The following is a 15,787-nucleotide window of genomic DNA, read 5'->3' as shown; positions in this document are numbered from 1 at the left end:
ATGTGGCGGCGTCGTACAGCTGAGGTTAAAGTGGGTCAAGAAGGGGACGCAACACAAACCAGTGATTTAAAATGACTGAACTGTTGCTGACTGGCAAACCAGAATGTCAAAGAAGACATTCAAAATATGAATCAATAGCACAAATGTCATTGACTTTTTTTTATTGATTGTTCCTGGCTGCGACATTCATAATGCTAGAAGGTCAGTTGGCAAGCTGTCTAGCATAGATGTGCTGTGTATAAGCTACGTCATGTTCTACTTTGGAAGATCAGTGCTAACTAGCTTAGACATGCTATATGTAAGATATGACTGATTTGAATGTGGAAGGTCAGTTGAGCTAACTTGCTTATGACTTTAAATTCAGGAGGTTAGCTTGTCGTCTCACTTGGCTCTTTATCCGCTAGCTCCACTTAAAGAATAGTTTCACATTTTGGGAAAATATTCACTTTGTTGGTAAGAGAAGATTGACACAGTCTGAAGGCTAAATATGAAGCTAGAGTCAGGAGACAGTAAGCTTATCTTATTTTAGCTTAGCTTATCTTAGTTTATGTTGTGTTGTATCTTGTTTGTGGGCTGCACGGTGGCACAGCAGGTAGTGCGCGTGCCTCACAGCAAGAAGGTTGCCGGTTCGATTCCCGGGTCGGGCCTTTGCATGTTCTTCCCATGCATGCGTGGGTTCTCCCCGGGTACTCCGGCTTCCTCCCACAGACCAGAAATGCTCATGCTCATTAGGTTGATAGGTGATTCTAAATTGCCCCGAGGTGTGAGTGTGAGTGTGAATGGTTGTGTGTTTGTGCCCTGCGATCGGCTGGCGACCGGTCCAGGGTGTACCCCGCCTCCCGCCCGTTGACAGCCGAGCCCCCCCGCAATCCTGAAAAGGCATAAGTGGCATAGAAAATGGATGGATGGATCTTGTTTGTTTACTGTGTAGAAAAATTGAAATATAAAAACAATGAACTGGTTTTAGGCTAATTGTTAACTCCATTTTTTCCAACGAGCTAAGCTAGTTTCTCCCTGCTTGCTGTCTTTGCTCTAATCTAAGGTTATCCTCTACTGGCTCTACCCTCAAATTTAGCATACACACTGGCATCACTTTTCTCAATTTACCAAGAAAGCAAATATGCAAATTTCCCAAAATGTTGAACCAACAGTATTGATCCAACTCATTATTTGATCTGCCTCTAATTAAATCAGTGTGATTATGCCTTACTTTTAGTGCATTAATTGGAAATGCTTCTGTCAGGAAAAAACTAATTTGATACGATTCTAGGATGCCAGCAGACAGACATCTCTTCCAGGGAATCTATTCATCAACATCAAAAAATCTGACTGCTGTATTTCACTAACTGCTGCAACCAAGGACATGTTCAAACTGTGATCAGATTCTATATGGGGTGCTTTTTTTCTTTGGCTGGCACCAGAAACCTAGCAGCAGCTTTAATTGCCCACATATCAGCTGCTTCATTCTTTGCTGCATCTTTTTGATCTGTGTTACCATGGTTTTATGATCAAAGTCCTGCAACGTAGCAACACCCTGACATGCTGCCTTTCTAAGACACATGAATGAACACCCTCACCACTAGATACTGTGAGCAAGAACATGCTGCACAGATAAAAACCTCACACACTGACACATTCAGAAAAGGAGCCTGTGGAGATGATAACATGCACAGAAATGCACACACACACACACATACACACACACACACCCGCTACTGCAGATCAGTTCAGCTCCACTGCAGCTTTCACATATGGGCTGTATATTAGTGGCCACACCTCCGACTTGTCAAGAGAGGCTGCTACACACACACACACACACACACACACGCACACACACACTCACACACACATAATGGTTAACACATTAATCAACAGTGATAGGCTAACTGGAAGTTACGCATTGATGCACATGTAACTCTCTTTGCCATTTTCCACCAGCCATAAATCACTATACAACAACTAGATTAATGAAATTGAATTCCTCCAACATCCCTGCCTGTGTGCTTGTGTGTATGTGTGAGTGTGTACGTGATTTAGTCATCAGTGTAGTATTTTCTAGCTATCGTGGAGTACCCACCTAGCCATGCTAATGGATAGACTCCTCTGTGATGTGCATGAGAGCCATATATTCATTTCCTGCTGATGGTAAATATACGACTCCAAACTGCATTAAATGACATCATGGGAGCCTGTGTGTGTGTGTGTGTGTGTGTGTGTGTGTGTGTGTGTGTGTGTGTGTGTGTGTGTGTGTGTGTGTGTGTGTGTGTGTGTGTTGGGGATAAAGTATGCATCCTAACCTATTGTATTGTCATACAATAGGTTAGGATGTTAGGATGGTGCAGACAATAGCCACCATTAGCTCCTACTGGTTAAAGCTGTGGCCTCACCAGAAAGTAAGTGGCATAGTGAAATTCAGCTGCTTGTCTTTGTAAAATAGGGGCGCTACAGACTTATTCACATACTGGCAGGGCAAGCTGATGAACAGCTATAGATGACAAGCAGTTTACGTTGATCAGCCACAACATTGAAACTGCTACTATTGTGTATGGTTCCCCTCCTGCTGCCAAAACAGCTGACTGGTGGAGGCATGGACACTGAGGTATCTGGCACTAAGACGTCAGCAGCAGATCCTTTAAGTCCTGTTGTGAGGTGGGGCATCCGTGGATCGGACTACCTGCACATCCCACAGATTCTCAATTGGGTTGAGATCTGGGGAATTTGGAGACCAAGTCAACACCTTGAAGTTCAAGGTTGGAATGGTTTGCGGAACAATTTTTGCACTGTGGCAGGACGCATTATACTGCAGAAAGAGGCCACTGCCATCAGGGATTGCCATGAAGGGGGTCTGCAACAATGTTTAGGTAGGTGGTTCATGCCAAAGTAACATCCACATGAGTGCCAGACACAAGGTTTCCCAGCAGAACAGTGCATTTAAATGAGATGATCAGTGTTATTTGTTTCAGCTATCAGTGTTTTTAATGTTGTGTCTGATCAGTGTGCAGAGGAGACAAAATCAATATGAATAATGCAACACAGCTAATAAGCTACGATAGCATCATCTATTTTGGACTCTGCAGCTCTCTGGTCGCTTAAAAACCAGGATTGTCAAGATGGCTTGTTGTCGATACAATGCTGAACCAAAGTTGAGAATGTTGAACAATTTGCACAGATTTCAGCTGTTTAACAGCTGAGGTGACCAGGCTTAACTCAGAAGTCTGTCTATCCTTTTGCTGTAAATCATAGCTGAGATCTGAGTTTTATAAAATGGCCCATGGCATACAGCCTGCTTAGCACACCCCTCCCCATCAACACACACACGTTCATGATATCATGTATGAGCTCATGACTGCATGAGTCGCCAGTCCATCTGGTATTCCTGGATATTCAGTTCCATACCCAGAATTATTCATCCATGACCCTGAAATAACATGACACACGGACCAATTTACATACATTATCACTGAGGTATGTCACAATAAACAAATGTGGGCAAACTCCACATCTGCACACAGAGTCAGGCTCGATGTTGAGTGCCTATTATTTGACTCAGCCCTTCCTTAACTACTATCTACTGTGAATGAATGAGCCACAATTACGCTCTGTGTTTCAGTGAATTGCAGTGCCTATATGCATAGACTGCACTTTTACAGTAAAACAGCCTCTTTTCAGCAACATAGTTGATAGCTGTAGAAGTGACCACAGAACAGCTCCACCCAAGCCAAGGAAGGTCTGAATCACTCCGAGCAGAAGGTCCAAATTGGCACAGTGGGTAGTCGTGCTTGGCACACACACACGCTCACACACTCAAAAATCAGTTGTTGTGACTCAGGCGTGAATCATCGGCCAGTGTGTGTTCCACTAAGTCCCTGATCCAGACAGCTGAAGTGTTAAACAGTGGTGCTCTTTCATGCTAACATTGGCAGAGCAGGGAAGGATGGAAAGACATAAAGGATGTGATGTGGTGAGGAAAAACAGAGAGGTGAAGGAGGACAGGGAAGGTGAGTGCCACTTTTAGCTGCTAATATGATGGAAAGAGTGAGACGTCTAGTCAGGGTTTTTAGGTTAATTTCACACTGCTGTTGATCACACGTGATCACTTTGTGTCCATGATGTTAGCACCACCAAATAATTTGTACGTGGTTACTGTCCTCACAGGAGAAGGTATGTCTGACTGTATGAAGGAGTGAATTTAAAGATACAGGAAAGGGGAAGCTGTTGGAAAACCCAGGTCACAAAACCCACCGTGTTAATGTCATGATACAGTATGTGATATTACAGCATCCATAAGTATGATTGTAGTGTGATTATCAGTCATTTTCATGATCCATGCCAATATGATCAGTATAGGTGGGATGGAGGCACGAGAGCTGCGGAGACAAAAGAAAAAAAAAATGGACTGATTTGTTTTCCCTTGAAAACTGAACACTAAATTTAGAGCTTTAATACTGTTTTTATTTAAACATCCGGCTGTGTTGCAAAAAGCAATTCAGACGGCTCAAAAGCAAATGGATATAATTATAAGAGCTAATTAAAATGTGCTGCAAATCCAAGAACTCATTTATTGGACAAATTAGGTGCGAGTGGTGAGAACAAGGATCCTCTTTTGTGTGTGTCCTCTCAGTAATAACAGAGCTTTGATTCAGCGGGACCAGCAGCGCTGATCGTAAGGAGCGAGAGACGAATCAGAGCGAGTCAAAGTAAGAGAAATGAAGGGAGACAGGGCCGGGGGGGGGGGGGTACAGAGCAGGATTGGACAGGAATTAACACAAGATGGATAAATGAGAAAAGCCAAGGAGGCCACGGTACGTAGAGAAAGAGAGCAGAGAGGGGAAATAAAAGGAAGGAAACGTTGTCCCATCAGATGTTTGATCTTAAAGAAAGGCACCTTTTGTCTTGTTTGGTTGTTTGGCAGGTCTTTAACAGAGCTCAATTACCCAATTTCCACAGTGTTGCTCAAGTTTTAGGTGCACTGAGTGGAAGCCCAAACTCAACCTGACACATCAAAAAGTACTTTTTGAAACCAACAGAGGACAGCATGAGCTATTCTCAAAAGGGTTTTGACTGTATATGCACACACTCAACATGGCCTTAAAGCAGTGTTTCTCGGGGCCCAGTGCTCTGCCTGTTAGATGTTTCCTGCTCCAGCACACCTGATTCAAATGAGTGGCTCGTTATCAGGCCACTGCAGAGCTCGATGACGAGCTGATCATTTGAATCAGGTGTGGTGGAGGAGGAAACATCTAAAACAGGCAGGGCAGAGGGGCCTGAGGACCGGAATTGAGAAACACTGCCTTAAAGGATTAAGTCCATTTATTACAGTGAGCGACTGCACATTTACAGAAACTAGTATCATTCTATGGATTCCACAGTGAACACATTAGAGACTGCTGGGTCTGTGGAGATTTAGTGACACTTTAAAGCTGCACCAAAAAATATTTTTATATTGCAATGTATACGTGGTTACTCATATTGATGGACAGATCTCCTCAGCTTTACAGAGCATTTCAGTATCTTTAAATCTTGTTTCAGTTTGACACTTTTACTGTTTGGTTGAGTCTCACCACTTTCATCATGTTTCCAGATGTATCAAGCAGCTGTGTTCAGCAACAAGCTCTGATAAACCCACTGTAAGCTGGCCAGACTACCTTGTGAAGATGCAGCGCTGAGCAGCTAAAGAGACCAATATTTCCCTCAGGGGTTGGTAGAGACCAAACAGAGATAAAAGGAGAGTGACCATAGACCTAAAGTGACCCAAACATTTAATACTGTTTTAAGGTGATTTGTTTAATAACCTTAGATGTCGGATGTGAGTAGAATGGAAGGTGGAAACCTACTAATGTCACACTGGGACCAAAGAATAAAATACAGGTAAAAGACACCTATCAATTATTACATGAAATAAAATGTTCACTTGAAATGTTCACGATTATAAATCCTACATAAAAATCCTCTGAATTAATATGTAGGTAGATCACTAAAACTTGCCACTTTGGCAGCATGGTCAAAAAAAAATCTTCACCTTTTCTAGAAATAATGAGTCCATCTGCCGTTCAACACATGTCTGAGGATCAACAGGCTTTACCGGCTGCCAGTAACGGCTGTGACATGAAATAAAAATGAAGTGAGCTATATGCATGCTGACCAGAGAGAAAGGACAACAGAAAAGAATAAACATTGATTTTCTTCCCCCTCTCCCTTCATCCGTCCCCTTCTTCCCTCTGTGCCATCTGAACATTGATCATTTCTGTGCGTGTGTGTGTGGCACGGAACGCACACCAGCAGGGAGGATGTCTGCGCAATTGATTTCTATAAATTATACATGATCATCAAATAACAGTGCCTTGTTTGCCAGACCAGAATATAGCTTTCATCTTAGCTCGGTGACCTCCTTGAAACCTTCAGCCATTTTTGTAAATGTGTAACAGAATTTATCCTCAGCTGATGACACATAAAAAGACACTGACACATCCTTCTTCCCCTTTGAATCACATGTTTCTCCAATATTCCCTCTCTTTCTTCAGATTTCACCTGGTGGATCATAACACAGAGTAACAGTCCACAAGTCATGCTTCAGTGTCAGCTGGTGTAATATTACGATCAAACATTGTCAAAAATGATACACATCACCCTCCTAAATCTGTGTTTTCCACTGCTGATGTCATACAAGGACAATATGAGTAGCACAGTGGGGAGAAACCTGATGTCACATTGAGACACACAGCCATAAAGCTGCCATCCCCATCCTTTTAAAGGTGTCCTTGACTGAGTTCAGGTTACACACGTTTGTTGAGACTGATTCAGTCTGTCTGTCCCATGTGGTCCTATTATCTCAGCTCAAAAGCCTCTGCTATTGGGTTATGGCAACACACAATAAGTCTCTTCCAAGGACCTCTGAAATAGAAGGGGGGGATCCCTGTCACCCGAGGCAGTGTGTGTGTGCATGTGTGTGTATGTATGTGTGTGTATTCCCCCTCCACAGTCTCTATTTTATCTGCTTTCTGTTATTATTTGTGCCTGCTCTCTGCAGCCCCCCTTTCAATTCATCTACAGGCGCTGCAGCCCGGGGCAGAAGGTTGTGTGTGTTCATGACTGAAGAGCCTGGCAGAGCATGCGTGTGCATACAGCATACAGAATGAGGGATAACACAAGCTTCTATTAGAGAGAAAATGAAAAGACGCCAGCCAAAGAAATGGGAGAAGTATAGCAAATCAAGCAGAACGACCAGTTCAATCCCCTTTAATCCACCCAGCTCCTCACTTTCTGCCTGCTTGTGTAAACACAACGTAAAAATGCTTTGTGTGTGTGTGTTTGCAGCCAGGTCCAAGAGCATGGTGATGGGCGAGGTGTCGCGGGGCTCATGCAGGCCGGCTTCCCCCAGCCTCCAGGAGGGGGCGCTGAAGGCTGGCTGGCTGAAGAAGCAGCGCAGCATCATGAAGAACTGGCAGCTCCGCTGGTTTGTGCTGCGCTCAGACCAGCTCTTCTTCTACAAAGACGAGGAGGAAACCAAACCACAGGTAATGCTTCAGCCATGTGGACACAAGCTCACTCACTGTTCATTGGCTATCTTTGTCCCAGTGGAGCAGATTCCCACTCTCTGGACGACTGCTGGACTTTTACAGGCTAATGAGTCAGATAGCACTAAAAATGCTTCTTTATGTTAATGTAAGGGTTAGGGTTAGGAAAATATGGGGGCAGGGGACATTTAAAGAGTTGTTTCATCTGATGAATCTGCGTACTTTGACTTTTTTCTACCGAATCCCTTTCTGTCTATGGGAAAAGGAGTCTGTAATTACAGTTAAAGTGGGAGTTTACAGGTCTTGGGTCTGATAAATGTCCTCAAGTGATGTGTCACGCTAGGCTACATTAGCCACTACTAGCATAGCTCATCCAAATCTCTGACTGAAGCTTCGACCTTTGAGTTGCACTGTGGGTAATGTAGGCTTTGACAAGATGAAAGCATGGAATAAAAAAGATGATATTTCTGGCTCTGCTGCATTTCTTTTGACCCTTTTTTTAATGGTCCATCATGAATGTTACAACATTGTGCTGCAGATGCGAGACACTAAATTGGCTAAGTACTCCTTTAAGAAATGTCATTTGGTTTCTAACATTTTTGTTTGCCCTCTGTTGCTCTGAAAATACACAGATGTGGTTTTTACTGGCCTTAATATTTCAATAATTTATTGTTTTAGAAACACTGTCTCATAAATACTGAACATTCTCAGCGTCACTTTTGCTCAGAGGAAAAGACGTCCTCGCAGGTTTCTCGTACCGTGCAACCGACATTTTGACTTGCCTCTGGAGGAAAAGCACAGCTGTTTCTGATAACATGTTTCTGGCCTGAAACTGAAGCAGCTAAATGGAATGCAGCCATCATTAACTTTATTATTTACACCTTAACATTTCCTTCTCTGACATGTCAAAAATTCCATGAGATACGCCTATTAAAGAGAGCTAAAGCAGCTTACTTCTAGTGGCCACAGGCAGCACAATGTAACAAACTGAAGCCGTGTAAAGGGACAATAACCGTACAGTGTTAATACATTACCTGAGGTGGCACACAAATATTGTAAACAATAATAATAATAATAATAATAATAATAATAATATTGTTTAGAAAAGCCACACTTTCCACTTATATGTCAATCAACTGTGGAGTCCAAATCCCATGTCCCACATCTGCAGTTCTGCAGGACATCAGCCCCTCATTCATTCTTGTCCAATGTGAAAAGCACTGAAGTCATGTGGACATGTATATTAGCCATGACACGCATCGCAGCAATGATCCTCGATGAGGAGGCGTGGAGTAAACAGACTAACTACAAATAACAACAGCAATGCTCTTTAAGCAAACTCGACCAGCCATACTACTGTACATGCTTTATTTATGACAACGGATGGAAATACACAGCAATAATGATGAGTCACTACACTCATGGTGCTTTAGTACAAAAGCGTGTGACGCCTGGTTTCCTCGTCCATTAGTGCACCATCATAAAAATATTTACAGAGTAAACCCCTAATCGATCCCATCACTTCTTTGATGAGGGACGTCTTTTGTGGCCAGGTGCTGACTCACTTTTTCCCATTTTCATTCTTAGTGAAGAGTTCACAAGCAGTTCTGTAGCTGGCCTGGACTGACCTCTCTCTGTCTCTCTCTCTCTCTCTCTCTCTCTCTCACACACACACACACACACACACACACACACACACACACACACACACACACACACACACACACAAACACACACACACGGTAATATAAACAATGTTGGGATGGACGGTCATTATAGCTGACGCGCTTACATAGCCGTAACATGAGGCGATGATGTAATCTAACAACAAAAGACAGCAGGGGCAGGTTTGTGACACACACACACACACACACACACACACACACACACACACACACAAGGGCACGGCCTTTAGAGATAACAATCATCTCTTTACATTCCTGCTTGAAATCTCAACACTTTTATTGATTTCTTCCGTCTTCACTCTGCTGTTCCTTCAACGTTGGCAGCAGCCGTCTGCCATCAGTGTCTTTCATTGTCAGCGTACACACACACACACACATTCACACACACACTACATACATATACACACAGAGTGACGTCTCTCCTCCTCGCAGTCTCCACTCAGCAGGGAACAACTGACTGAAGGCTCTGACACATTGTCTTTAATCAGAGCTTGCCAATACCCATCCAGCCTATATTGATTTGCAACTCCCAGTGGATTTGAGTCACACACATGGTTGAATGCACACACACATATACACTCAGAGGAACGCACACTCTCACACACACAGCACACAGGTCCTCCCCCTCTGAGAGAAGGATGTTTGAGAAAGTGTCACCTTTTTTTTCCCCTCTCTCATCTTCTAATCGATAGGAAATTTGAGACTGGGAGTGGTGGGGGTTATGGGAGGGAGGGGACTAAATTGCTGCAATAGAACAAGAAAACACCCCCACCCACACCACCATCACCACCACCACCAAGATGAAAAGATGTGATAATTGGTTGAAGGGAAGGCAATACTGACGCAGGATCTGTACAGGTTTCCTTTTCATCATGGTGGGATAAATCCACGTCAGGACAAATGGACTTCAGTTATCGGACAATAGATTTCTGTTGCTACAAGACAAACACATCGGGGGTGGTGGTGGAGGTGGAGGAGGGGATCATTAGTGTGCCGAATACAAAATGAGCCTTCTGCTGAAATTCATTACACACAAACCAAGAGAAAAGGTCATTTTTTTAAAGGGTGAGACAAGAGGAGCTTGTTGTGCCTCCGTCTTTATTTCGAATGTGAGGTTTAGATGTAGAGACCACCTGTCAATCAAACAGCGTGGGCAGGACCATGGTGTCTTTTCAATTATCCCTTTAATTATCTGCTGATGGAGCTTTAGTTCAGCGGCACAGTGTTCTTGTTGAGCAGTGGTGGCTGACGCGGTTCATAGGAACTACTCAGTTCTTTCTCTGTGAATACAAAAGAACTGAAAATGTGCTCTGGAAAGGTACGAGGAACCTCTGGCAGCCAGATGTGGAAACATAAATATGTCTAATTTTAAAAACTGAGAAAAAAATATTTTGGCTTTATGGCTCAATTTGAAACCTACACACAGTATCAGTCATTAGCAGTGTGTGGCACTTGTGGCACTGGTGGGGGACCCTGCCAAAGTGAGATGGGAATGAGAAGGAGTTGTCAGGGGCCCGGGCTGGTGTTCTGGTCCAGGATGATGATTGGCATTTATGTGCACCGTGTGCATCCACATCTGTTTGTGGCTTTTTGAAGGCAACCCAGTTTCATACTGATTGTGATAAAACAGGAGCTTTATTCAAAGTCTTGTGTCTTCCAGGTAAGACTAGAAAAGGACGAACTGTGCTGTCTGTCCTCCATTTTCATCTTGTACTGCTTGACTGCGTGATTTGTGTTCTCGGGTGACGTGTTGCCTCTTCTTATTCATTCATCCCCGGCCAGCTACTCGTGTTATTCCGAGCACATAGCACCCTTGGGAGCCCCCCCCCCAGTTCCTGCCCTGCCCCTGTGCTCCATCCATCCACTGCTCCCACCCCTTCCATTTGTTGCCATGACGACTAATGTTGGCGGCAGCCCGGCCCTCCGGTGGAAGCGCTTTGGCAGACCCCTCTCCCCGTTTGATGGAGGATGCCAGTGTGCAGATTAACGTGGGCCGACCTACAGACGCTGGCATCTCTTCACAGCTCACTAGGCCTCTGTTCTCAGGGCTAAATGGGTATTGATCTGGATAATGTATTCTCATAATCTGTGTGGGTCCCTGTTCAATCACAGGAGTAGCTGCTTAAAATATAGGGGGGTTGAGACCAGAATGATAGGAAGGAAGGACAAGAGGAAGAAGTGAAGGAAGAAAGGAAGGCCAGAAGGCATATAGGAAGGACACGAAGTTAGGAGGATGGCAGGAGGGGGGGAAATTTCTATATAAATGGATTGTTCAGTCGGCACAATTTAATGATACAGTAAAAAGAATAGAAGGAAGAGGCTATGATAAAAAGACAGAAGCTAAAAAGAAGAAGACAGACATGAGTGGTAAAAAAAAAAATGCATCTATTTCAGCCCAGTGTCTGAATGTCTCTCTCTCTGTTTCAGGGCTGTATACCTCTGCAGGGATGCCAAGTCAACGAGCTCACAGCTAATCCGGACGAACCAGGAAGACACCTTTTTGAGATTGTACCAGGTGAGATCGACACCCGCTCCTCCTATCCTTCCTCCACCGCCTTAACCTCTGAACTCTGGTTCACTTCACATCTCCCTCAAAACATTTGACTTTTTTCTTGTAGCTTGCTTTTGGTGGTGCGCTTCGACTATGGCTATTATGCTCCTCTCACTGCTGTAGTATGCATTACATTCTCCCTGCTCTGGGGGGTGGGCTTGTTTTTGCCTGCACAACTTTAAAATCATGTTAAACAGACAGTATAAACTGTGCAGTATCCATTCTCTGGCTGCTATCCTGCATTCAGACAGCAGAGAGCACTATTAGCCAAGGATTCGTGACTGCTGTGGTCAGCCTCATGTCACACGACCTCAAGGCTTACATTTCTAAGTACTATAAAATAAATAGAAAAGAAATGGGCCTCTCCATCATCTCAAGCTGCTCCGTGCCTGCAGATGTCAGGACTGTTAGAGAGCCGTCACGCTCCGCATCTTGGCACCCATACAGGAGGTTTGCCTGCGGCTGAACACTCTGCTTTACACTGCCCTCACACAGTCTTTCAAGTTTTTACTCGATCAATATGACATTTATTCTGAGGTGTGTGTGTGTAGATGTGATGTTTTCAAGTGTTGGGGCTTTTGCCACGACAACCGTGCAATTACAACTTCAAAATCCAGCCCTACAATCGAAACTACAAGGCTTCAGCTGAGCTCAGAGGTGGTATAGTCCGCCCCTCTGGCGCCATATATCACTCTGTCATTCTGGGAGTGTTTGCACAGAGGTCTCTCCTTGTGTTTAGAATGGACGACAGGCTTGTGAGTCTCTGTGTGTTTTGTTTACGGCCAGTCAACATAGCAGAGGGGTGAGAACCCGAGTGGCCTGCAGGCCGGCACCCCGAGGGTCAGCTGGGATGGGGATGGGAAGGAAGGGCCGATGGACATGCAGAAAGCCAAAGAGGAAAGCAGGCAGGTGGATGATGCAAAGAGGCAGCTAGGACCAAGATAAGGAGGCGGGTCAGCAGAAATGCTTGGCATGATGTTTGTAGATAAATATAATAAGGAAAATATTTATGTAACGCATTTGATTTGGACGCTAATGAAGACACTGATGAAGGCTTCAGGGTTGAAATGTCACATCAAATAACTTGTTAACAGAAGGGCTGCTCTCCAGATCAACAGTTAGAGTCTGATTGGATTTCAGTATGATCCAAATCAGTCGGTACGAGTTACATTCCTCCTCTTTTCCATCCCAGTGCCGACGACGTCTTCTGTTTATTCGATTTGTTGGCTCCTTGGGGAGAAACACATGAATCACTCTGCTTTCTCCTCACTCTGTAATCGGCTTAGAGTGATGAAGGCTTTTTTTTTCACTCCTGTTGTATGAAATGAATAGACCGAACAGATTTTAGACTTCACGTCGTGTTCGAGGTAATGCTTCACCGGGGACAGCCCTTCCTCACGTCTTTAAAACATCATTATGGTGTCCAGTCATGTCTGCAGAGACAGAACAAAGACAGAAGCTTGTTGGTAAAAAAAAAAAAAAAAAAAAAAAAATCACCTGATGAAGCATGAAGACTCTCAGCTCACTCTGGCAAAACAGTAATCAACAATGAGCTCAATAAGCACTTATGTTGTTTTACACAATGTTTCATGCTTCTATTCAGCCCTTAAAGGAAAGCAAAGTAAAGACTATAGTGAGTGTTTACTGTTGGCCGCTGGAAAAACTGCCACTTGAGGATGCCTCAGCCATCATTGATAAGGGAAGAGTGTCTCTGAAGGGTTCTTTGATGAGTCCTTAACCCGTCATGGTTTAATAAACACAGGATCTCACAGGGTTTGATCCCAGGCTCCTCCTTTCCATATGTTCTTGGAAAAGACACATTTTGTTTCAGCACGATGCTGCAATTATGGCCAAAATATAAGCTTGAATTTTAATTTCTTGCCAGAAGGTCTGAGAAACACATTTCTTTCCCAGACAGGCTTATCATTCAGTGTGTAGCGCACCGTATGTGGCTGCGACAGGGGATCATGAGCAGTGGTGGCTTCGCCTTTGCCGCTATACAAATGGTAGAAAGGCACACATCTAATGGGCAGGACTGATTAGGACTCCCAGACTGATAAACCCCAATTTGAGGTCAGACCAGCCCAGAGATGAAGCTGCTGGGTTTCTCTCACTTGCAGCTCCTTTGTCCACTGTAAATAGCCTTGTCCTTCAAAAGGGCTGTTAATCTGGGGCATGTCAGTGACTGATAGAGTTTTTGTTCAACAGAGTGTGTGTGTGCGGGTGTGTGTGTCCAGCCACAGGGTAAATCCATTGGTCATGTCTATTGTGGATATATGGAGTACCCTGTTGCAAAAGGTAGATACAAGACATATAACAGCTGCAAGATGGTGAACCCCTGACACACACACACACACACAGACAGTGTTTAATGCTGTGAGAGTTAAACGTCTCCTGTGCACAGTGCGCGTCTTTATCCATGGCTTTACATACAGACATTGTCTTTGTTTATAGAAGCAGATTGTGGACACTTTCTCATAAATTGACTCATGACATCATGGGAAAGAAAAGCATCCTGGAAAATAAGCAGCGGCTCAATGTTTTCATGGGTTGAAAAGCGCGAAATTATCATTCAATGCAAATGTCTTATGGGTACTGTACACCATCTTGGGGTCATAGTCTGCGTCAAAATCTCCATCTGTACATTTGTCCTGCATCAACACATTCAACACAATACGGCAATCCCTGGCTGTCAGTTCTTCCTTCAGCGTTGGTCAGTGGAAGCAAAAGAAACACAAAACTGGGGCTGCTCCTACTTGTAACTTCCTCTTGGCATATGAGTGAAAAAACAGCAGTAGTCCAGCATGCAAGCAATTAAAAACTGGACTCCGACCATGTCTCTTTTTTTTTTTTATCTGTATGTACACCAGACAGAGGGAGCAGTGCACCCACACAAAGCGGATTCAACAATCATGTGCCTGAGTCTGAACTGAGCTCGTCTCAAAGCCTGTAGGCATGAAGGAAATGGGCAAATAACTGGATATTTAAAATATTCTTTGTATTTAACGGCTGACTCAAGGCTATAAGCCCTCTGTTGTGGTGGTGTGAAGCAATTAAGCCATCTGGAAAACAGCGCGCACACACACACAAAACACACTCATGCCTGTGCAAACGTGACAGCTTCTGCTAATTCATTATTGTGGACTGGCAGTTTAGGCAGCCCGTCCATGTGTGCACAAACACAGGGGATTTTTTGGTGTCTTAGAAATGTCTTTGTACCAAGACATAACAATAAACCCACATTAGAGTTCAGAGTCCACATGGGAACTGTTTCATCTCTGTACCATTAAAGGGTACTTAGCCATAGCGTACTAGGTAATACACTGACTAGTCTGTATTCCTATGGATGCTGCACACTGTATTATGCTGCAGTTCAGCTGTTTGGGTCAAAGTTCATTTTCAATGCAAGAAAAACAGCAACGTCAAAATGCCATTCACTGTGGAGACAAGAGGATACACTTACTGTATGAACAGGGACGAACTTATACAGATGGACACTGAAAGGGTCAGAGGAGAGGGAGGGAACCCAGAAAGAGCCCACGCTACCTGGTGGTGCATGTGGACAAACTCAGTGGAGAGCTCCTGCTGCCATGAGTGGGACTTATTGCACCACAATGGACGGGTGTTTTTGAGTGAAAGTCTACGTCAGAATGCAGAATTTCAACAGTTGAGAAAATGTAGTGCAGTTTTCTGATGGCAAGGAAAAGTGGTGAAACTCTTCTAAATATAGCATACACTTCAACTGATATTGATTTTTCTAGGTGGGCCTTTTTTGAGGTGGATAAATTATGTGTCGCTGCTGCCCCTGTCCACACATTTGCTTAGCTTCTGTACTGCTTCTCCAAACTTGGGGCATGGCAGCTGCCATCTGCTGTAGCTAATACACCGACTATAGATAAGTACCTCATACAACCTCACTTCAAAAGATCCAAACTAATCCCTTGGCAAATGTCAATATATGTTAATCCTTGTGTCTCATATTTAGTCAGGTTTTCATGCGTGCCTTTCAGGTAGCGTTGTAAGATGCACACAGGGAC

The 15,787-nt window shown here is 44.0% G+C and overlaps 1 protein-coding gene across 1 annotated transcript in view; it reads left to right on the top strand.

Moving 5' to 3' along the window:
• Window positions 1-15,787, top strand: part of arhgap22b (Rho GTPase activating protein 22b) — a 29,725-nt gene that overhangs the window by 1,319 nt on the left and 12,619 nt on the right. Inside the window, exons 2-3 of the mRNA XM_070991221.1 lie at window positions 7,315-7,514; window positions 11,627-11,714. Coding sequence (XP_070847322.1) covers window positions 7,315-7,514; window positions 11,627-11,714 — 288 coding nt within the window. The remainder of the gene's footprint in view (window positions 1-7,314; window positions 7,515-11,626; window positions 11,715-15,787) is intronic.

Source organism: Chaetodon trifascialis, chromosome 21 (assembly GCF_039877785.1).
Source record: "Chaetodon trifascialis isolate fChaTrf1 chromosome 21, fChaTrf1.hap1, whole genome shotgun sequence".
Classification (NCBI taxonomy): domain Eukaryota; kingdom Metazoa; phylum Chordata; class Actinopteri; order Chaetodontiformes; family Chaetodontidae; genus Chaetodon; species Chaetodon trifascialis.
Note: the sequence above shows the minus strand (reverse complement) of the source record. Positions and strands in the feature narration are given on the sequence as shown.